The following is a 22,121-nucleotide window of genomic DNA, read 5'->3' on the forward strand; positions in this document are numbered from 1 at the left end:
AGTAGAGTCTACATCCCCAATCCCCACGGGTCCCTGCCACCAAAAGACCAAAGATAAGCTCAAGGGCAGAGTCCAAAAGCAAACACAGCACAGCGCAGGGCAGGGCACTGGCAGAGTCACCGAAAACCCGGGTTCTTGCTGCCTCGCCTCTCTCCATCCTGCTCCTCTCCTCTCCACAAACCAAAAAAGAAAAGAAAGCCATGATCAGCTATGATGCAACACCATCCTTCCAGAACATGATCTCGTTTGCTGATCGAGTGGGGGGGGGGGGATCTACATATGTACATAGCTCCAGGGTTAGGGTTGCAGCTGGATGCTATCTCGGTTATCTCCTGTTCCCGCCATAGAGCGGTGTGAGTGCAGACAGACAGACACACTCTCTTCTCTACACGGTGCCACTCTCTGCCCGGCACATCTACCACGGCTGTCCTCCAGGCTCTCGTGCTCCTCACTCACTCACGGCCCGCCCATTCACCAGAGCAGTGAGTGACTCAGCTACGCATCAGAGCTGTGACTCGGTAGCACCTGTGCCTGTGCAACACTTGCATCCCCCCTGCGTCTTTCTTAGCTTCCATCCATATCTATCTACCGATAACAACCACCTACAACCTAAGGTACTTTAAAAGCTACACCGAACCCACAGCTCCAATCCACACCCTCACCACCACCACAACAACAACACCCCCCAGAACCCGCAATGGACGACCGCGAAACAGAACTCTCCCGCTTCCGCCAGCAATGGCAAGCCGAAGTCACCGCGCGCACCCACCCCACCCCCGCCGCCACCTCCAGCTCCTCCTCCACCACCACCACCACCACCGCCGCCTCCTCCTCGTCCAGCCACCCGAAACCAGCACCGTTCGCCCCCCGCCGTCTCTCGCACCGCGAGGTCGTGCCCGAGGCGCCCGAATCCGACGACGACGACGACGACAACGGCGAGCACGCGGACTTCGCGCCGCCGCAGAGAGAGCGCAGCACGTCGCCGCAGGCGACACGGAGGTCGGCGGGGCCGGCGAGCGCGTTGGAGCATTATGAGAAGGCGGTGGAGAAGGAGATGCAGGGGAGCTTGGGCGAGAGTCTGAGTCTGTACCGGAAGGCTTTTCGGGTATGTTCTTTCTCACTCCCGGGGCGTGGGTTTCTACGTGGGTAGGCAGGAAGGTAGGTTAGGGAGGGAGCTAGGGAGGGAGGTGCTAACGGGGGAGGGGGGTCAATGATAGATGGACGCCAAAGTCGACTCCCAATACCGCGATAAATACTACCCCCGTCCCGCCCCCGGTGCGCACCCCACCGCCGGCGCCGGCGCCGCCTCATCATCATCATCAGCACCCACCCCCGCCGCGCCAGCAGCAGCGCAGAAACAACCCCCGGCGTCAATCGCCGCGCTGATCGAGTCCTTTGCGCACCTCGCCATCCCGCCCGCAGGAACCGAAGACACAGTCGTCTACTCCCCGCTCACCACCCTCCCGCACGAGCTCCTCCTGCACATCCTGCACACGCTCGCAACCACCGACATCGCCTCCTTCGCGCGCTGCGCAAAGGTGTGCAAGGCCCTCTCCTACGTCGTCTCCACCGAGGAAGCCATCTGGCGCGACGTGTGCACCGCCGCATTCGCAAAGATGGCCTGGGACTGGCGTGTCAGCGTCGACGGCACGCCCATACTCCACCGCGTGCTCGGCGACGATGGCGGCGTCCCTCCCCCCACCACAACCGCCGCGGAGGCAGAGGCAGAAGCCGAAGCCGAAGCCGAAGAAGCCGAGGAAGCCGAGGAAGACGAGGAGGAGCAGCGCACAGTCCCCGACGACGAGGCCCACCTCCCGAAATACGGCGGCAGCTGGCGCGCAATGTTCCAGGCCCGCCCGCGCATCCGCTTCAACGGCGTGTACATCAGCACCTGCAACTACGTGCGGCAGGGCGCCTCGCAGTTGGGCTGGAACACGCCCGTGCACATCGTGACCTACTACCGCTATCTCCGCTTCTACGGCGACGGCACGGTGCTGTCGCTCTTGACGTCGTGCGAGCCGTCGGAGGTGGTGTACGGGTTCTCGCGCACCGGGGTGCAGGGCGGCGGTGCCGGCGGCGCGGGGACGGGCGTGCTGCCGAGCTCCGTCGCGAGGTATGTGGCGAGGGGGAGGTGGCGGATTGATGCGGACGGCCGCGTGGATGTGGAGACGGTGCAGAGGGGCATGGAGAGGTATTTGTTCCGCATGCAGCTGCGGCTGGGGAGTGTGAGGAGTGGCGGGAGATGGGTGGGGGGTCGCAAGTTGGCGTGGGAGGGCTTTTGGAGCTGGAATAGGGTGTCGGATGATTTGGCGGAGTTTTCGCTGAGGTTGGTTTTTTTGCTTTCCCTTTGGTGGTGGTGGTGGGGAGAAGGGGTGGAGAAATATATACTGACGTCTCTCGTGAATATAGGAACGATAAAGCATTCATCTTCTCCCGCGTCGGCAGCATCGAGCGTGAGCTCGGGCTGTCGTAGAACAGACAGACATTTGCTTGGCGCGTAACGCCTCTTTCTCTCGCTGTTCTGTTCTTCTGCACCTACATGTAACCGTAACCCTTACCCACTTGGCACTTGTAATAAATAAAGAAATAGCCGTATCATGTAGGGGCCTCACCCCTTACCCACAAGGGTTAGGGCTGTTGTTTATTACCACTGTCATCAAGCCCGTTTGGGTCTTGTGCATCAATCTTGTAGCCTTTTGCTTTTTGCGTTTTTCTGTGGTCTCTGCGGTTTCTGCGGAGGGAGGCCGCATAGAGCTAGAGCTAGAGTAGATGATGGATGGGGGATGGGGCACGGGCATTTCTATTTCTCGCCTTTTTTTTTTTTATTTTTGGGGGGGTGTGGAGGTGTTAGCTTACGAACTGTGATGAGAGCTGAACTGTGACGAGAATGATGATGCTGCGTAGAGTGCTGAGGTTAGTTGTTGGGGACGAGATGGAGATGGAGATGGAGAGGGTGTGAAGTGGGTGAGTGAGTCGCGCGGGGGGGCGGCGGGCGTCTTCGAAGAGATGAGGAAGGGTGGAGAGAGGGAAGAAGGGAGGGATGGAAATTATTATAGTTTTCCGATCCCGTTTCGTTTCATGTATCATATGAGCAAAACAGACACACACTCAAAAGAAAACCTCAAGTTTCGCGGCCCCCAAGGGAACTTTTCAAATTCTGCTGCGGGGAATGGAGGTGCAGAGGTGAGGAGTGTGTAGGGTGGAGAGGAGGCACACACACACACACACACACACACGCATTTCTCACCTCAACAACTCGCACCATAGAGTACGTGGGCCACTGGTTTGAGATGAGCTCGTGATGGATGTAGGTTGATGTGCTTGCTTGCTTGCTGCTAGCTGTAGGTACTCTCCAGCACAACCTAGCTCTACCTACCCAGCATCATCATACCTCCCACCTCCACCTCTCTCCCCCCCCCCCCCCCCAGCACTGGCAGCATGCACAACAGAACAACGTGGGGAGCAGCAAGCAGAACAGAGATTAGTGCCATTTCCCAGCCGGGCGTGTCGTACCGGGTAGCTTATTCGCTCTCTCTCACTTTCCCACTTCCAACAGACAGCAGCAGTGCACGGTTACTCTGAGGGAGAATCCCGATGGTGGGAATTTCACCAGGGGGGGGGGGGGGGCGGGGGGAGAAGACGCAGGGCCCTTTTTTTTTTTTTTTTTTTTTTTTTTGGTGGTCATGTAGGTACAGGTACAGGTTGCTTTGCTTAGCGAAAAGAAAAAAAAAAGGACGAGAAGCGCGGCAGGCAGGGCATCATCGTACATACATGCTGCTTGCTGCTGGAGAACTGCACCTTCTTTTCTTGTTCGTACAGACAGACAGACAGACAGACAGAGGTTTGTGAAAGAGGCACTACTGGCGGGCGGGCGGGCGGGCGGGCGGTTAGTAATGAAAGCATGAATGAGTGAGTGAGAAGGCGTGAATGAGTGAGTGAGTGAGTGTGAGTGAAGTGAGTGAGGAAGTGAGGAAGCCTGATCGGCTGTTGCTTGCTGCTTCGCACTCACACACTCTCACACATCCTACCTACGTGGTCCGAGTTTTAAGTTGCACCTCCCACAGCTGGCCAATCGTCACTCAACCTCTGTCTGCTATACTGTCTAAGGTGCATGTAGCTAGAGCTTTAATTAACCTCCATGTAATGTAATGTACAACCTCCTACAAGATACGCGGCTTTCCCATGATGGAGAAAGCAGGCAGAAAGACTGCACGCTTCTTTGCTTTGCCGCCGGGAGAAAAAAAATAATTACAATCTGCTCTACATAGATCTTCTGCACTTGTGAGAATCTGGGGGAATCAGCTACATGTAGGGCCCCATAGGGCCATAGGTAGACGTCCAGGAATTCTCGATCCAGGACAACAACGACAACGGGTGAGTGAGTGAGAGAGCAAGTGAACAAGTGAAACACACAGACTGTAACTGATCTTATTGACTGGCGAACCCTTTTTTTTTTCCTCCTCCTCCTCCTCCCCTAGCTTCTCGATCACTCACTCGTTCACTCGTTCACTCCCCACCCGTCCCTACCTTACCTGCCTGCCCTACGTACCCTACCAGCCAGCCAGCCAGCCAGCCACTGGTGATCTTTTCTACGAAAATCGGCGCTCTAAAGAAAATAAGGACAGACGTAATAAAACGAAGGGGGAACCAAATATAATACCGACAATACCGGGGAAACATTAGAGAGTCCCTTTTTGAGCATTCACAACCCACCACACACACACACACCTACCTACACACCTACTACACAACTACTGCTTCATACTACTACTACTACTACTACCATACTGCATACTATTTACTACTACTACTACTATCTTACTGTATACACCCCCCCCTCCCTTCATTACTATTCTCGCTCTCTTGCATACCTTGTCCCTTTTTTTTTTTGCCTGCTGGCCATCATCATCAACCTTTATCCCCGTTGTTCCCTGTTCTGTCTGTCACGCTGGCTGTACCGGTTCTTCTCCCCTCGCTGTGCAAATCCGCCCCGTTCCCTCCCACCACCACAACCTCTTCACCCACAACCTTTACCACCAACCCCCCAGCAGCCCAACCCCAATCAACCGGAATCACGGAGGCAACCACAGACCACCGCTACTCCTTCCACAGCAGTCTAACCAACTTCTGGAAGCAACACGCTCACAACACGGCGGCGGCGGCGACAGCAGCAGCAGCAGCAGCAACCACAACAACCACAACAACAGCAGCAGCAGCAGCACCGACGCCGACCAGCCCTCTGATTAAAATGCCAGAGGACTCACGCGGTCGCATACAAGATCCCCGAATAATTACCCGTTCTACCCGAAAACCTTCCCCCGGCCTGGCTGCAAGGATCAAGATGCTTGAGGCAGACGCTGAGAAACGTAACTCGAATAGGGACCGTTTATCTCCTTCTCCCTCACCTCACAGGAAACTCCTGCCCGACCTGGTGCAATCTACTACTACGCCGTCTCCCGTCACAACCACATCACACGGTATGTCTCTACCTCTACAAAAGGAATTGCCCCCTACTCCTATCGAGGAGGAGGACGACGAATACGCCCACCAACAAGAGGGGGAACACCAACACCAACAACAGGAGAATGGAGGGGCAATAGAGGAAGAAGTTATTGAGCAAGAAGACCACGAGCACGACATTCCGGAAGAACCGAGTGAAGAAGGTGGCGGTGTCATTGATGAGTACGAAGAAACCCCCCCAGCCGTGCCTGCAAAGGAGGACCCTTTCGTCCAAATGACCTCCCCCGTGCGGGAGCGTCCCGACACATCCCACTCCATCCTGACGGAGGAAATCAAAACACCGTCGACAGCCCGCTTCACGGACGACACGACGGACCCGCCCAGCAGCGGCAGCATCTACGGGGGTAACTCGAGCTCGTCGTCGACCTCGCTATCACGACGGGCCTCCGTGTTCTCCCTATCCCGCGTTTCCTTCTCCGCACAACTGTCACGCCTCACCTCGCTCTCGCTTCCGTTATCGTCCGATATCTCGTCGCGAATCCGGCAGTTGCCTACAGCCGGAGAAGCTTGCAACGCGCTTATCAGTGCGGGCGATCAGATCACTCGATGGATCGACACTGCCAAGAAGGTTCTCCGCGGGCTCGACGCGGAGGATGATGTAGAGTGGGCTGCACAGGGGCGTGAGTCACTGAATAGCGTAGATGGTGCTGTCAGCAAGTTCTCGGGTCTTATCAATGTGTACGTTGAGCTCATTGAGGAGCTGCGGCAGAGGGAAGATATCAATCCTGTAAAGGAGACCCTGATGGAAATCTTGAAGAGTATGGATGTTGTATTGGATGGATGGAAGGAGGTCAAGGAGATTTTGAAGGGCGTAAAGGACCAAGTCGAGACGGCCATGGAGTGGACAGAGCTGTGGACAATGATCCTCCAGGATATTCAAGCCGAGCTCGATGCATGCCAGACGATTGTGTTTGAGGAAGAGGAGAAACGCCACCGGAGTTTGATGGAGGACGGATCACTGGTTGGAGGAGTGGACCTAGACACTCTGCAAACCATTATAGAAGACGCGCCAAATTCCTCGCAGGCAAAGGTGGTCGTTAAACTCGAAGACAGCTCCCTCCTGGGGTTGATCGCTCGGATGCAACCGTTGAGAGTCAGTTTAGATTTCCTCCCCATGAGGCTTCAGAGCTTCCAGGCAAGAGCCGAAGAAATATTCCCCAGCGCGTGTGAAGATTTGATGTCACGACGAAGCACCCTTGAAAAGAAGTGGACAAAGCTCAATTCGGATGTGGAAGGGTTGAAGAAAGAGCTGGGAGAAGACAAATGGGTTGCGTTATTCCGAAACGCTGGCAAGCAGACTGCATCTATGATCGGGAGCGTCGAGCGAAGTCTGGCAAAACTTCGAGATGCCGTGACCGTCTGGGAAGAAAGCGGCGGCCGGATCGATGAAGGCCTAGTTTCCAGGATGCAGAACTACGAGGCTAAAAAGGTGCATTACGGTATGTATCTGTGGCTACGCGGCCTAAGTCTTGGTAGGATACTGATATCGATGGAACAAACAGGCAGCGCGATCGACCGGGCCTTGGGGCTCATCAGTAAGGGTGTCCGTGATCGTATTACTGTCAATGGCGAGATTATTAGGCTCGAGACGGCGATGCGAACGCGGTGGAAGAACCTTGAAGCTTCAATGGCAGATATGGAACAAGACCTGAATGAACTGCAGCTGGACTCCCAGACTCTCCGTGACTCAATGTCGACGATCACCTCATTGGATGTTCGCTCGTACAACAGCTCTGGAATGATCACTCCCGGCAGCTCGCCGGCAAGCTCAGTCATCATGGCTACTTCCCCAACAACCCTCGAGCGTAAACGGTCACCCATATCTGGAGGCAGACGAATGAGCCACTCAACAAGCCCTGGGGACAGGAGTTCCACGAGCGGTATCCCGAAGAAATCGCCGCACTCTCGTCTTTTGTCGACTGGAGGTTCATCACTGGCTCCCATCTCGACTGGGATGGTTAGGACAACGTCTGCACCCTCGAATCAGACGACGCCCTCAAGGGATAGTCCGAGGAAGTCGTCAGTTGGCTCCTCATCTAGTGCTAAGAAATTTGATGGTAGACCTAGATGGAACACATCCACTAATATTAGTGATGGCCTCTATGGTCAAAGCTATAAGCCTCTTAGTCTTGCTACCCCTGCATCTCCAAAGAGACACACGATCACCACGCCTCGCTCTGCTTCCTCCCAGGGCAACCACACACGTATTCCCATGCCGAGCCCATTGAGCCAGGCAAATGGGTCAAACCCCGGATCACCAAGCTACCACCATAGACTCACGTCGTCCATTACATCTATGGGTCGCCGGGCTAGTGCTGGTATCCGAAAGAGCCCGAGCCCTGCTCCAAGGACTGGGTACCCGCCACAGCAGCAGCAGCCTACGTCGGGTAGACCTGAGTTGCGAAGACAGACTAGCACAAGTCAGCTTCGCTTCCAGTCTAATCGTCAATCACAATCCACAACTAACTCCCCTAAGACTGCTCAATTCAACAACGAATATCAAGATGAGGAAGAGCAGCAAGAGGAGCCGAGGGAGCAGAGGAGGTCATCTAGACCGGCGAGTGCGATGGCTAGCAGTGCGCTTGGCTACTTGAGGGGTAACAGGATGAGCATGTTGCCAAGACCCACGACACCGAATGGCAGGCCTAGTGGTGGCGGGGATCACATTGGTGCCCACGGCAGCGCTGGTCTGTCCGGAAGAAACAGCGTTGCGGGAAGTACCGATTCGAGAGGGAAGAGGATGAGCATGCCACCTGTATCGAAAGGATGGGGGTATGATGGAAGGCCAAAGTGGAAGCATTAAACGGGTAGAATAGAGAGAGGGTGATAATTTTTTTGTTGTTCTGGACAGCCAGATGAAGGAAAGAGACAGTTTGTATTTTTTTTTGACTTTGATACCCTTTTTTATTAACCGATGAGGGGAAACAAACCGACCGACCTACCTTGTGGATTGGTGCGGTGATTTCTCATTCGCTTTTCGCCTACTGCTCTTTCCTTTCTTCTGTATTTGATTCTTTGGAGGACTATTACTAAGATAAACATTTGGCCCGTCAGCACCATCACCCGTATTCCTTCTATTCCATCTTCCTTCCCCTCTTTACTGTTTCTAGCGTCATAGTTAGCGCTGGTTGAGCTCAAGCATTGTGAGAATAGTTTTCTTCATTTTTTCTCTGCGGTCATTGTCTTTTTGTGTTGTATTTGCAGTATCATGAGCGTCTGATTTTTTTTTGTTTGCTTGTTTCCGTTCCCACCTTGTTCTGTCTTTTCTTACTTTACCTGCGAGATTGGTTTCGCAAAAGATGTTGATGTGCAATTGGTTTTTTTGTGGGGCGGGGGGATGGCGGGGGGGTTATTAGGCGTTTTTTCAAATTTTTTTTTTCTCTTTCCCTTTCTTTTTCCCTTTCCTTTTCAATTTTGAAATTGGAGAAGAGCGCGAATTGACGTTTTTTTCTTCTTCTCACCGCTCTGTCTGTCTGTCCAGTTTACTCTTACTCACTTTTATTTTGGAAATTTTTGTCTTTCCCTCTCTCTCCGCCCCCTCTTACCCTCTCTTCTCTCTCTCTCTCTCGCTTTTCTTTTCTGGTGCGCCGGTAGTGTAGAAGTGAATGCATCATCAGGATTTGGAGGTTCTGCTCTCTCTCTTCTTTTCTGCGCGCTGTACTCGGTGGATATATAGGCAGTTTCACCCGCTTTCTCTTTTTTTCTTCCGTTGCTATATGGGTGCGAGTGATATTGTGTGATGGATTGATATGGTATGCGTAATCATAATGGTTATATGTAATGAGTTTCCTTTATTGACTGGGGCGGGGCCGGCCGGTGTGAAGAAGGCCTAGGGGAAGTGGTGTGTGGTGCTGGGTAGCTAGAGGAATACAGAACCCGTTTTGGTAGTTGATGTCTCGTTTTAACTTGCTGCTCGCAGCTCGCTGTGCTTTATCGTGAAGATTAAGCCACTGGTCTCCATAGGCCAAAATCTGCCAAGATCTACTAACACCATGAATACTAGTTACTGGCATGCACTGGGAGTTAGCTGTCACTTCAAAAGAATACGTGGTGAGTCCCTCAAAGATTTGTAGATAAGGAAATCTTTCCTCAAAAGTCTTGGCTCACAGTTAGTCACTCGGTTTCTCGAGCCCAAGACGAGACCTTTTTTTGTTTAATTCATTAATTGTATAAGACGAGACTGTCCCCCTTGATTGATCGATTGATAACTCATTAATTGTGTGGAGGCCGCCCCCCTCATTTCACAAGGCAAGATATATATTATTGAGCGGCATGAATCCCCAACCTGGAAAATTTGGTTTGTGCATTTTGACAAGGCCTAAGCTGTAGGTGTGTTATAATCTGTGGAGAATCGTGTACGTCCCAAGAGGTTTATAAATCGGGGAACTTATGCCCTGTTTAATAATTTGTTTGTCCCTGGCTCGAGCGCTCTGTGGATCTAATTACCGGCTCCTAGGGCCACACAAATGACACCCTATTCCTACTAATTAATCGTGTTGCAGTTCCGGCCAAATGAAGTTTTGTATTGTAAGAGGGCTTGCATTTCTCTGGTACTGGCGAGGGCTTCCCATGCGGCGTACAGAAGAGCTTCTGCTATTAAACAATTTCCTCCCCTCAATACCCACTCCCCTATAAACACCTGAACCGGCATGACCAAAAAGCGCATCAATAGCCTCCCGTCCCGGGGGCGCTGATATATGTAGGCCCGGCCCGCCCCTCGACGCTATACATCCTACATAGCCGGGTCGCCTAGCACCTCAAAGACCCTTCAACGTCCACTATACCGGCAGCTAATATCCCGCCGATCAGTAGAACTCGCGATATTCTTTTTCCCACGCTTGTTCTCGCCGCAACACTATCGGTGCGCGGCCGCTGCAAACCACTCTCTGCATATCAGAAAAAAAGGGGGAACAGATAGGTATTCCACGGCCCCAGAGGGACTGACCTGGTTAGGAGTGCGGGTTGTTTCTTTCTGGAAACGGTCTCCGGATTTCCGGACGTATCCCGGGTGCAAAGACTAGACTGCGCGATGTTCTGTGGTGGATAATATTAATCAACACTAGTATTTTGGCCTTCCGGACCTCCCGCAGCAGCAGCGGTTGTAATACCGGTTTTGATACCACAAGTCTAAACAATTGGTAGGACATGGTGGGCTACGCTGACGGGAGACACGTGCAGGGGGTGAGCTCTTGGCGCTCGAGTGATAGATCATGATTCTCTCCTTGGCGGCGATCGAACGTTAACGGCTATGGGGCCTACCATCTTAGCAGTCATGGTTGCGGTGGAAGGCATGGAAGGGATGAAAGAGATTGAAGTTTTCTTTGTTTGTGTCCTTAAGTGCAATAGCCGTGTTTTGCGTGCGATATAGGGCTAATAGCTATAGTTGCGCGAGCTCGAGCTAGCCTTAAGCTGCTGACTGCGAAGACCATTCACCGAGAGGCTGTCTTTTGCAACAGGTGTAGCCGATCCCCTCACCCTACGAGCTGGCGAGATAAGACTGGGCCTTAGGGAATCCCAAAAGTCATGCACCACCTCCATTTTGCATCGCCACGGTTGAGCACTGTCCCCCTTCGGAAGACAGGAAGTCCTTAATATGACTTAGGCGTCTGGGCGCTAGCGGCATGGGTGTACCCATTGTTGTCTTTGCATATGCCCCGCCTTTGTTTGGCATCAGATAGCCGTTTTGGCAGAAGGGGTGGGGGTATAGGCATCGAGGAATGGCTGGTATTACGGTGTTGGATATAGGTGCTATCGGGCTGCATCATCATCAGTAGTTAGCTGGCTGCTTATAGCGGTTATACATGGGTGCCATTAACTTGGTGTAGTACTGTCGAAGTTGATGGTGGTGCTTGTGGTGACGATAGAGGTAGAAGTGTGCAAATAGAGGGATCCGGCACCGCAAAGGGAAAAGGCCGAGAGTTCTATTTTCCAGACGTTTTGCGGTCCTTCTCAGCACGAAGAGTTCCGGCAAAGAAGACCTAGGTGTGGGGTGTTCGTTAGGTGACTTCTATAGTCAAAGTGTAGGGAAATTTTAGAGAGAGCCGAACAAGAATGGTGGTTGCCTAATAAATTAGTTTACACCTTTTAGCTTTATTATTGTTTTTCTACAATAGGACACCCCTACCCCTACCCCTACCCTCTGAACTTGACTATCCTTCTATGGACGTTGTTGTGGTAACCGCATTTTTTGCAGGGTTTTCTTTCCTCTATTGCTCATTGCAACGAATCCAGTCCCTGCACCTTCCACAACTGGACTAGCGACGGAATAGAATAGAGAGGCCTTAGTTTCCACTAGTTTGGTTTTTGGTTGCTTCTATCCTATCGAATAGCAACAAAATAGGGTTTCCTTCGCCGGGTGCATCATGATTTGTCACTTGAATAGGTTGCTTCCGTTACTTGGGGCTTCCGGGTCTGAAGAGCTGGTTGTGGGCTACTGGTGATAATACTTGACAGTAAAGCTAGATAGGGTGAAGTAGAAGTGAGATCTATGTGGTTGAGTAGGTTACTGTAGATATCGTGCTTTAGAAAGATCTGTTCTGTCCGGTGAGGCTAGTCACAGCTTTAAAATTGATGTGAAAACCGCATTTATCAAAGGATCTTTCTCGCCATCACTGACTTGGATAATGGTCGTATATCATGGGCTATTCTGCATATTTACTCTTATGTCGAGCAGCCATTAATTTACTCATAGATCGTCACTCGCATGCCATAACCTTCGTATTTGTGTTCACTGATCTCGTTAATTGGTCTGATACATGGCTCGGGATTTATTGGAATTACCTTAGTCACTGTTGATGGCTTTTTACACGCCTCGAGGATAATATTGCCAGTTTAATCGATCATAATCGTGTCAGAGTTGTAATACTAGATCGATACACTCAGCTATTGACCAGGAGTTGGTATGCGTACATATTCATTTCCTTCATACATGATATTCATTTTCTTGTGGCGGTGGATGGAGGGAATTAGTTCTGGCGATAAAAGTCTGTACTGACTGAGGCTGCAGGCAAAGACCAGCGAGCGTCATGATCTCCAGGTTGTATACCGAATAAATTAATTGATCAGTCAATGTTCCCTTTCTTGGTGAGACTTTCAGATTTCATACCTTTCTAGAAAGGACAACTATAGCAGAATCAGTGCCGGGGCCTGCACGTCAGACAAAGCAAGAAAAACCTAACGCTCTGTAGCCCTAACCCACCATGGATTGTTCTCCAACCCTCCAGCCATTTCTTTTTCGTGCTGCACATATTACTATGATCAGAATAAAGCAGGTATAGGTATTCTGATACCTATCGGAAGCTGTCCCGGGAGAGAGGAGTACATGTTCTTTATCACAAGGCGTCAAGATTGGTGCATGGTGTTCGCTGCTAGGGTTAAGGCTAGCCGGTGCCTTTTTTGGCGGTTGTTAGTTCATTATATCCTTACTTCTGTTCTTGTATGACCTGTTCAATTTCTTGCCTTGCCTTATCTTTGTATCACTACACGAAAACGGGTCAGAAAGTTTTGACAGGTTACAGGTTGAATGATTCTATCCCCTTCTTCTCATTTCCGCACGTTACCTCTTCTATTTGCCTGGAAAGATTCATGCTGTATTTTTCGAGAATTCCCGTGCCTCCGACTAAACCTCTTGTTTGTGTTGAAGATGAGCGGTATCTTGGACTACATGATGGAGTACCATCATAACTTGAGAAAAATTGACCAGCTCTCGTGAGATCAAAATTACTTCTATGAGAGACTTCTGATACAAATCAATTAACGAACCACCAACCAAACAACCCTGATACAGATCGATGCCATTCAACCAATCACCCGAGAGATAATCCCTGGATGGACATAGCAAATTTTTCGAGTTTTGGCGGTTACACTGAGCTACCAATGTGCCATACCTTTTCCTCTCGGGCTTAGATTGGAACCTGGTTAAGGAAGGGAGATGTGGGGGCGAGCGGGGTGTTCTCATTTCTGTTGTTCTTTACCTTTACGCAGACATCGCCCAGCTAGACTGCCATCAGAATATAATGGGGCTGGCTTGCCATGGTTGCATCCTGGCAGCGGCAGCTGTGGATTCCTTGTTCTCGAGGATGACCCAGCTTTTCGGTCTCGAGACGTGGAACGAAGAAACTTTAAGCGTGTGCTGTTATGGTGATCCTTAGGGCTTGATTTTGTGTTCTTCGAGCTTAGATGTGAAGCGAATGCTTAGCCACGTTCGCCTCGGGGCCCCAGGGGGTCTGGGGGATAACGCAGCCCCAAATCCTTCCATTGACGCCTAAACATTTTGTTTATTGGTACGGCTTATATCTCCATTCGCAAACTCCATCCGAGCGATCCTCCCACATCTATGTCTTATTTGTTTATGAGTAGACCCATAAGGTCAAAAAAAATGACACCCAATCGGAAAGAGTGAAGTTCTTATAATGCCCTGATAATTGGAGCTAGTCGACATATGTAAGTGCGTACGTCGAGCAGCTCGAGTCCCGGGTCAACTTTATCGTAGCCTTGGAGAGATCTATGCTTTGTCAAGCTTTGTATATCATATCTTGAAGCTGGGGATAGGACAAGGCTCGGCCCCAGCCTTCTCTAATTCTTGAACCTTCTGTTTGTTGTTCTAAGGCGCGTTAGCTATACCGACCCTTGCTAACAGATACTCTTGTGAAACGTACACATTGGGCATGAACTGCAGGTCCATGTAGGTACATACATGGCATTGAAAGTTTTGTAGGCGAAAATAATTTATTCTCGTTTATTCAATACCGATGGGGAAGGCAGAGCACGAATGACTTGGCAACGAGAAGGCCGCAATCGAGAAGGCTGGAATAGGTCGATGGACCAAAAACAATTTCGGAATGCCATTAATGCAGCTCCCGCGGCGTAATGTAAATTGATGCGAGTCTGTCCTCCATAAATCTGATCATTTCTGGTACTTACCGTAGTAATTCGTCTCAGCGGACGGTTACACAGACGTCGAAGTTGCCATTTACAGCGTGTATGAGGGAAGTTGAGGGGGGGCGTTTTCAAGACAAATGACCAGATCAAGGAATTTCAACGTCAATGTGAGCGTCCGCTGAGACCAGTGTGGTCCACGAGGGCGAAGCACTTCGTGCCTCGTGGACCACACTGGCTGAGACGAATTACTGCGGTAGTTAGAACGAGGAGCTGGTGCTAGCTTACAGTATAATTTATGCAGCTTTGAGGCAAATATGTATTCGCACAATTCCTGGGGCGAAGTCGACCAGGGTTCGTATTCTCGAAGACGATTCCTGAGAAAAACGCCAAGTCCCTTATAACTTTTCAACCACGATAGATATTAAAAATCAGTCAGAACAAGTTCTAGAAATAGTAAAAACAAGAGAATGACCTGACAGATTTTTCGGTAGAAAAGTTATAAGGGACTTGGCGTTTTTCTTATGTTACCTTTAAGACTGGGGGCACCATAAATCAGGTCCTGATGCGACTGAGCCATGGCTTGTGGTCCCACCTCTTTAGGCTAAATAGAAAATATTAACGAGGCTCAGGACCGATTTCAATCCTGTTACTCAAACCCAATACGGAAGTCGTGATATAAACATCGCAGAGAAGTGATCATGATGAGGTGATCTATCACGGTTTAACGATAAGAAGTAGTGTGAGGAGCTATGCATCATGATCACTTCTCTGCGATGTTTATATCACGACTTCCGTATTGGGTTTGAGTAACAGGATTGAAATCGGTCCTGACGGCTTAAGGGATTGCTACTACATAGTGATGTGTGGTGGGGTAGAGGGCCCGCACGTGGATATCGCGTCAATTTAAATTTTCGAACGCGTGCTGGCACCACGCTGAGGACGGTTAGTTTTGACGTGATTTTATTCCTGGTCAGTTGAATGATCTTTCCCTCAATTACATTGGAGGACTCACTAGATACATGTAGGTACATGCATTTAGTGACGCGAATAAAGAAGGGGGGAGGGTGCCCGGGAGGGGGGGGAGGTGGAGTACCTACATGTATGCAGACACTTGGGGGGAGCGGGGGAGGAGAGAGAAAAAAAACACTTGGATTTTCTATAGCTTATGCGTGTAAGGATACAAGACCATGACGTAGTACATTTATACCTATGTAGTTTTGTATATAGTACAAGCAGGGAGAGGATTATGGGCCTAGGAGTAACCGCTGCGAGTTCTAAGTTGATGTAGGTACATGTACCTATTCCTCCATGTACAGGTAGTGGGCACGCCAGGCACACCTTTCGTAAGTTGGATAACATCAAAAAAGGTGTTTTCATAAGTGTCCATTGCTATCATAGTGTGGAAAGACCCACTTGAATCCTCCCATATATCTCTCCGTCCACAGCCTCCAAAGTTAGTCGAGGACTCTACTCTATGGTGCGTTTCATTTTCAAATTGAAATTTGGTATTTAATAAGTGAAGATGGTTGTCGAGATAAGCATATTCTAGAGTAGTTGCAATGGTGGCGGTAGCGGTGGTGGTGGTGGTGGTGGTGGTGGTGGTGGTGGTCACGTCTCATGTAGCCTAGTCCCATCCGTCAATTCTACAACACCCTGCCTGACTTTCATCCACGCGTAAAGTTAAGACCCTGATCAACTCACGTTTGTGCTCATTTTGACTTCCCAAAGACCCTGTGAAAAAGAGTTAACAGGACCAGGAGATACAGAAATGTATGTCTTAATTAATACGAGTGGAGGTTAATTCCTGAGAATCACCCAAGATTCAGTTTCATGGGGAGAGTCGATGAAGCTTAAGATTGGGTACAGATAGGCACACGTGCACACGCGCGCCGGAGTTGGGCCAGCGCGGGGGGGGCCGGGGGGATACTCGGGGCAGGTAAAAAGTACCGGACAATGCAGATTTTTGGTTCACTAATAATGGGTGCGTGTGCTAGGCGTGAGCTACCGTTATTTCTGGGTTATCTATACGCCCATGGGCTTAAAGCAAAGTGCTGGTAGAAAAGAGGCTTAAGTTACGGGAATATGCATACATCACCAGTTTTCCTTAGCTTTCCTCCCACCACTTTGCTTTAAGCCCATGGGCGTATAACCCAGAAATAACGGTACTGCAAAAAAAGCCCAGAGACAAAACTTGCATTGTCCGGTACTTTTTACCTGCCCGGAGTAGCCTCTGAACGCACACAAGATGTGGCTCGACATGTGTCTGCACGCAGTGCGACAACAAAACAGTCTGGGAACGAGACTATCCCAATACCTTATATACATAAATACTAACTACATCCCCGGCCCAAAGAACGAGAATAATCCGGACCACAACTTCCTACGATCAGACACACTACAGAAATCTCTGAGATATGGATTCTGTGAAAAACATCGTTGCCGTGCTTCGGTTGGTATGGGGGGTCGTATCCATCAAATGGCCGTTACAGGAGAAAGCTCTTTTCACTCTTGAAATGCAACTAGGGCAGATGTATGCTATAACATTACAGACACTCAATTCTGATCTTAAGATTAGACTGACCATAGAATAGATCCATATCGACGAAAATCAGTAAAAACGTTCGAGACGATTTTCATACTCTCGAGTCTATGATTCAAGGCTTGTGGATGCGCGTGGAAGATACATGTATTCATCTATCTATATCTCATTTATCATGTCTACTTTTCTTTGTTTCTTTTATGTTTATCTTTCTGTCTACTCTACGACCCCACTTCTTTTATTCTTGTACTAAGGGCTGTCCCGGTGTTATCACCGCGAAGAATCGTTGACGACCTAGATATATGGTAACAATTTCGGTGGATCCATAACTTTATAAAAGGATTTGATTGTAGATTTATCAGATCATGCTTTAGGTCCCTTCCATTGATATATAATCGTCCTTAAGTTGCTACGATTGGTCTCCGATCTTATGTGGTCTGACTAATCAGTGCCCGTCATTTGTGAAACCATTTTCGTCCTGACCTAGCTTTTATATTGTAGGAGATTTCTCGTATTTCGTATATGTCCCTTCTGTAAAAGGTAACGACGAGGAAATATTTAAACCCCACGTTCAATCGGCCCAACCGTAGATTTGCCAGCCCCCGTACCAAGGAGTATTGAAACGGGGAAACTAGTAAAAGAGCTATGTTCCCAGCTCAAATGATTTTGAGCCAGAAGACCAGGGGACTCGAGAAGGGGGCCGGTCACGCTTCCGGGGGGTAGTCCTGGCTGGCAACTGGCCCTAGTAATCGTAGAAGTAGCGCACGGCACTGTGGGGTTTAAACATTTTGGCCGCTATCAGAATTGAATGATATATTGATTGATAAGTCATTCATGTATGCAGCCCATAGGCCATAACACTCTCCGCTATTAGGATAAGCCAGTGCCTTCTTTTTGACACTTTGTTAAGGAACTAGTTGAAAGATAAGAAGACTGAAAAAAATCAAGACTTTCTCAGTTCACTGTATTGTTACTGCGGGAACCAATTTCTGGCATCATAGCGAGGAACTGATCCTATACCAATTAACTTTTTCTCTTTTGGTTTCCTTTTTTGGGGGGCTCCTTCCGGGGTTCTGGTTTGGGCTTTCGTTGCCATTTGTTCGGGGCCATTCAAGGATTTGACGGTTTCACGAATGGACCCGGGCCCTTCCCGAATAGCCTGTGGCCCCATACACTTATAGCAGGCCAAAGAATATGGTTTTCTGCACCCAAAATATGGTTTAAGTAACCCTAAACGCATAACTCCAAATATTGATCTAGATGTTCCAAGCATGTACCAAGATGCCTAGAAAGCCCATAAAAAGTAAATCTCAAAACTTATTCCTAATTTGCTAACTGAGGTTGCCCATATCGTAATAAAATCTTCATCTTTGGTTGGTGGCTGACATTTCAGTAAACCACATTTTTTCCTAGGCGAAGCTTCAGGAACGCCCTTTTCCGAGTGACACGCCGATATGCTGACTCATCCACAGCACAACCAACTGATGTCCACAAACGGAATAGTGCGGTAGCAACCAGGGATTTCCAGAAGCTTCGACAGGGTTCTTACTAACTTCGCGAGCCTTCGAGAGTGATTCGCAATAGACACTGGGTTGGTAAGAGACGTCTAGATATTTCCAAGTGTCGAGTCAAATGTGGTTATAAACGCTGCGATGTCTCCCGATGTCGAGGAGTATCATCAGAAAAAACATCAAGACAAGTCTATTACTACTATCTACTACTATCTACGCTACATACCTACCTAGCTAGCTATTAAAGCTCCAAAGCCTCTATCAAAATCTCTATCAAGTACCTCTATCTAAACACTCAAAAGCCCACCTACTACAAACCTACCATACCTACCACCTCTCCCAAAAACCTAAACATACTACCATACACAATGCCACACTACACCACCACCCCCGACTTCTCCACCCTCTTCTTCCACAACCTCGAGCACCAACGCCGCACCTTCTCCCCAAAGTTCGACGTCTACGAGACCGCCACCTCCTACACGCTCGAAGGTGATCTTCCCGGCCTCGAGAAGCAAAACCTCAGCATCGAGTTCACCGACCCCGTAACGCTCGTCATCAAGGGCCATATCTCAAAGAAGTCCCCCTCAACTACCACCTCCGAGACGCTCAAGAGCGGGTCACGGACACCCTCACCGGAAAGATCACTCAAAGCGACGGTCGAGGATGATGTCGACGAGGAGGACAGGAAGGAGAAGAAGAGTGATGCGGTGGTAGAGAAGCGCGGCGAGAAGAGGAAGGAGAGGGAGTTCAAGACAAGGCAGTGGGTGAGTGAGAGGACGGTTGGCGCGTTCCAGAGGAGCTTTACATTCCCGGCGGGGATTGAGCAGGAGGGGGTAACGGCGGGGTTGGAGCATGGGGTGTTGAGGATTGTGGTGCCGAAGATGGCGCCGGTGTCGAGGAGGATTGAGATCTCATAATCTGATCGGGGATGATTAGTTGTTTGCTCGTTTCTTTGGTTGTATTATTAATTTGTTAGTTGCTGGGAGTTTCCTTGGGTTGATTGATGTCTTCTTGCTTGTATCGATAGCTATTTGTAATGTTAATGAAACTGGTTGGTTCCGCAATATAATCATCACCTCGTATAAGAAAATACTGCATCATGATATACTCTCTCTTCAAATAACACCCTGCACCCTTCTCGATACGCTTCGCCGGTTGCAGCCTTACGAAGATCATCCCCATCCCAACATGAGCTTCGGATACCGCCGCAGTCAACAATGACATCACCCCCAAACACTCCCGCAGCATATAAACTCCGCTGCACTTCTACCTCCCAAGCCCAAATCCGCACAAACATCCACCAAAATGGCATCCTACGACACACTCAAAACCGCCGCCACCTCCCTCTGCACCGCCTTCGCCAACGAGCAGCCGCCCTCCACCCTCCTCACGCACTTTAGCACCACCCCGCCGCCCATCGCGCACGAGCACGGTCTTCCGTGCCTCGCCCCGTTCGTCGGCCGCGAGTTCCGGGGCGCCGACGAGGTGGCCGAGTACTTCGGCATCCTGGCGGACCAGCTGTCGTTCCGCAACATGGAGTTTGACGACTACGTAGTCGACACAAGAGAGCAAAAGGTGAGTGTGCGGGGACGGTCGAGGTTCGTCTGGACGGCGACGGGAGAGGCGTGGAATGAGGTGTTTACGTATACGTTGGGCTTTGTGGAGGAAGGCGGGGAGGTCAAGGTGAGGAAGTATGAGGTGTGGGCGGATACGGGTGCTGGTGAGTACTGATTAGTGTAACTTGGCGTTGGCGAGAATGGTGGGTTGGCTGATGGTGATGAATGTAATTAGCTTATCTGGCGCGGAAGGGGAAATTGAAAGAGTGCGAAACGCAGCCGCAGAACGATTGAGTTGAGTTGGATGAGCTGCTGCTGCCTGCCCGCCCCCACCTTCCCGGCCCCTGTGCATCCCCGTCGCCGCACCGGCGGCCTTGGAGGTTATATAGTTGCAGAGCTAGCTGCAGGGTGTGTAGATGAAACATGATCTGTGTATGTCTGCATACCACATCGAGACAAAAAATAAAATACAGAAACACAAGCGAGATTTGCAAAGGCCACCCACAGACCCTAACCGCATCTGTGCAGAAGTAAAGAGGTGTTCCAAGACAGACAGTCAAAGTGCAATTATGCCTGCAGTTGTTCAAGTTCAGTCAGTGTGCTTCCAAGGTGGAAATTTGTCCAAACAGACCGCTGCCATGTCCACTATCCTACATATCCATTCTTGCTCCGACGTGAATCTGCGAAACTTCCGACCCGCGCATGGGAATTCATTTACTCCAGAACAGCACTTTCACCTCTTTGTAGGGGGAAAAGAGAAACCCCGATGACGATGGTGACGGCTAGTCGCTGAAGATGGAGCTCATAAAGACAAGAAACTTGGCCCGATGCTAGAGGAAGAGAGCCCCACGCGACAAGGTTTATTAACATCTAAGGCATGAAGAATTGTAAAATTTGAACCAGTGGGGAGAGAGGGAGTAGAAGCTGTCCAGATCGCTCCGGCACTGCCCCTGCCTGCTTGCCCCAGAGCAGCGAAATGCGGACCAGTTTCGTTTCTGCTCTACGTTACGGACAATCCCGTTGGCTATTGGGGCGGCGGTTGGTCCCTCGAGTGATCTTTTGTGCACAGAGCTTGCAGTTTCCGGCATCTAGCCACGGTCTCCACTAAAAACGGCTTGGCTCAGCCCCGTGCCGTAGCCTAGCAACACCACCCCTAAACAGTACTATTTCGTCTGAAAGTGGACATCTAAACACCACACTGTCGCCCGTATGGGGATGGCACCTATGCTATAGGGGGGAGCTGCTATGAGACAATTAGCGACCGATTGGTTCAAAGTTCAAAGGGAAAAAAAAAGATCTCCCTTTTTTTTCTTCGCTGTTTGAGCCCAGAGGATTAATGGCTAGGGCGCCAATTAGTAACCTCATGATTGGGGTTACTAAAGGCTTGGCCATAGCAACTATCGAACGTTCGTGGAAGACCTCCCCCTTCCCCCCCCTTTTCGAGAAATTCAGGCACATCTTGCAAGGTGCTGTGAATAAACGGCTAGTAGGAATAACGTCTTATTCGTTGTGCCACCAAAGGACGAGCGGCCCGCGTGTGGAAATCTCGAATCTTGAATTGATTATTACTCCCAGGACCCTTGCTCTCTCCTAGCTGAGCTGTCCTACCTACATCATGCTGGTAATGCAAACCTCAAGCTCGAAGAAAAAACTCTAAACCCAGATCCACGGGTTGGTTTTCGACATTTGGCGAATTGGAGGAAAATGTCTCGGCTGAAGTTCTCCAAAGCTTGATTCATCGTCGGTTAAGGAAGGAGCGATCGGATATTGAGTCGGGACCAGGGAAGGGGAGGACGTTTACCCCGAGAAAACTGGGGAAAGAAAGAAACAAAACCCCAAACCTATCACGACGAATGGCCAAACGGGAGTCGACTTTCTTGGGTCTTGCTTGTGTACGTACATACCTGCAGCTGCATCAAATATGGCACATATCATAACCCACCCCCTAGTGACCATGATAAATATTATCAAGAGGAGGAAGATTGAAGCTTGACAGACTAAAGGCCTACTAATTTTTAGGATTGAAGCATAATGACGGTTTACCATACTCGGTCCTTGCTTGCCACACTATTATTTGCAGCGTTTAAACATCATCGTGCACGGGGGCGGTGT

At 50.1% G+C, this 22,121-nt stretch overlaps 3 protein-coding genes across 3 annotated transcripts; all 3 read left to right on the plus strand.

Moving 5' to 3' along the window:
• Positions 1–697: 697 nt before the first annotated feature.
• On the plus strand, positions 698–8,323 carry H6S33_006114 (uncharacterized protein; the record flags this gene model as incomplete). The annotated part of the gene is made up of 5 exons (XM_044837534.1): positions 698–1,105; positions 1,218–2,326; positions 2,410–2,453; positions 5,049–6,959; positions 7,023–8,323. 5 exons carry the CDS (start codon positions 698–700, stop codon positions 8,321–8,323), a joined length of 4,773 nt encoding a protein of 1,590 aa, XP_044699423.1.
• A 10,495-nt stretch (positions 8,324–18,818) lies between these two features.
• Positions 18,819–19,370, plus strand: H6S33_006115 (uncharacterized protein; the record flags this gene model as incomplete). The annotated part of the gene is made up of 1 exon (XM_044837535.1): positions 18,819–19,370. One exon carries the CDS (start codon positions 18,819–18,821, stop codon positions 19,368–19,370), a length of 552 nt encoding a protein of 183 aa, XP_044699424.1.
• Positions 19,371–19,758: 388 nt separating this feature from the next.
• Positions 19,759–20,303, plus strand: H6S33_006116 (uncharacterized protein; the record flags this gene model as incomplete). The annotated part of the gene is made up of 2 exons (XM_044837537.1): positions 19,759–20,173; positions 20,245–20,303. 2 exons carry the CDS (start codon positions 19,759–19,761, stop codon positions 20,301–20,303), a joined length of 474 nt encoding a protein of 157 aa, XP_044699425.1.
• Positions 20,304–22,121: the final 1,818 nt, after the last annotated feature.

The sequence above is a fragment of the Morchella sextelata genome, assembly GCF_020137385.1.
Source record: "Morchella sextelata strain SCLS chromosome Unknown scls_2, whole genome shotgun sequence".
NCBI lineage: Eukaryota > Fungi > Ascomycota > Pezizomycetes > Pezizales > Morchellaceae > Morchella > Morchella sextelata.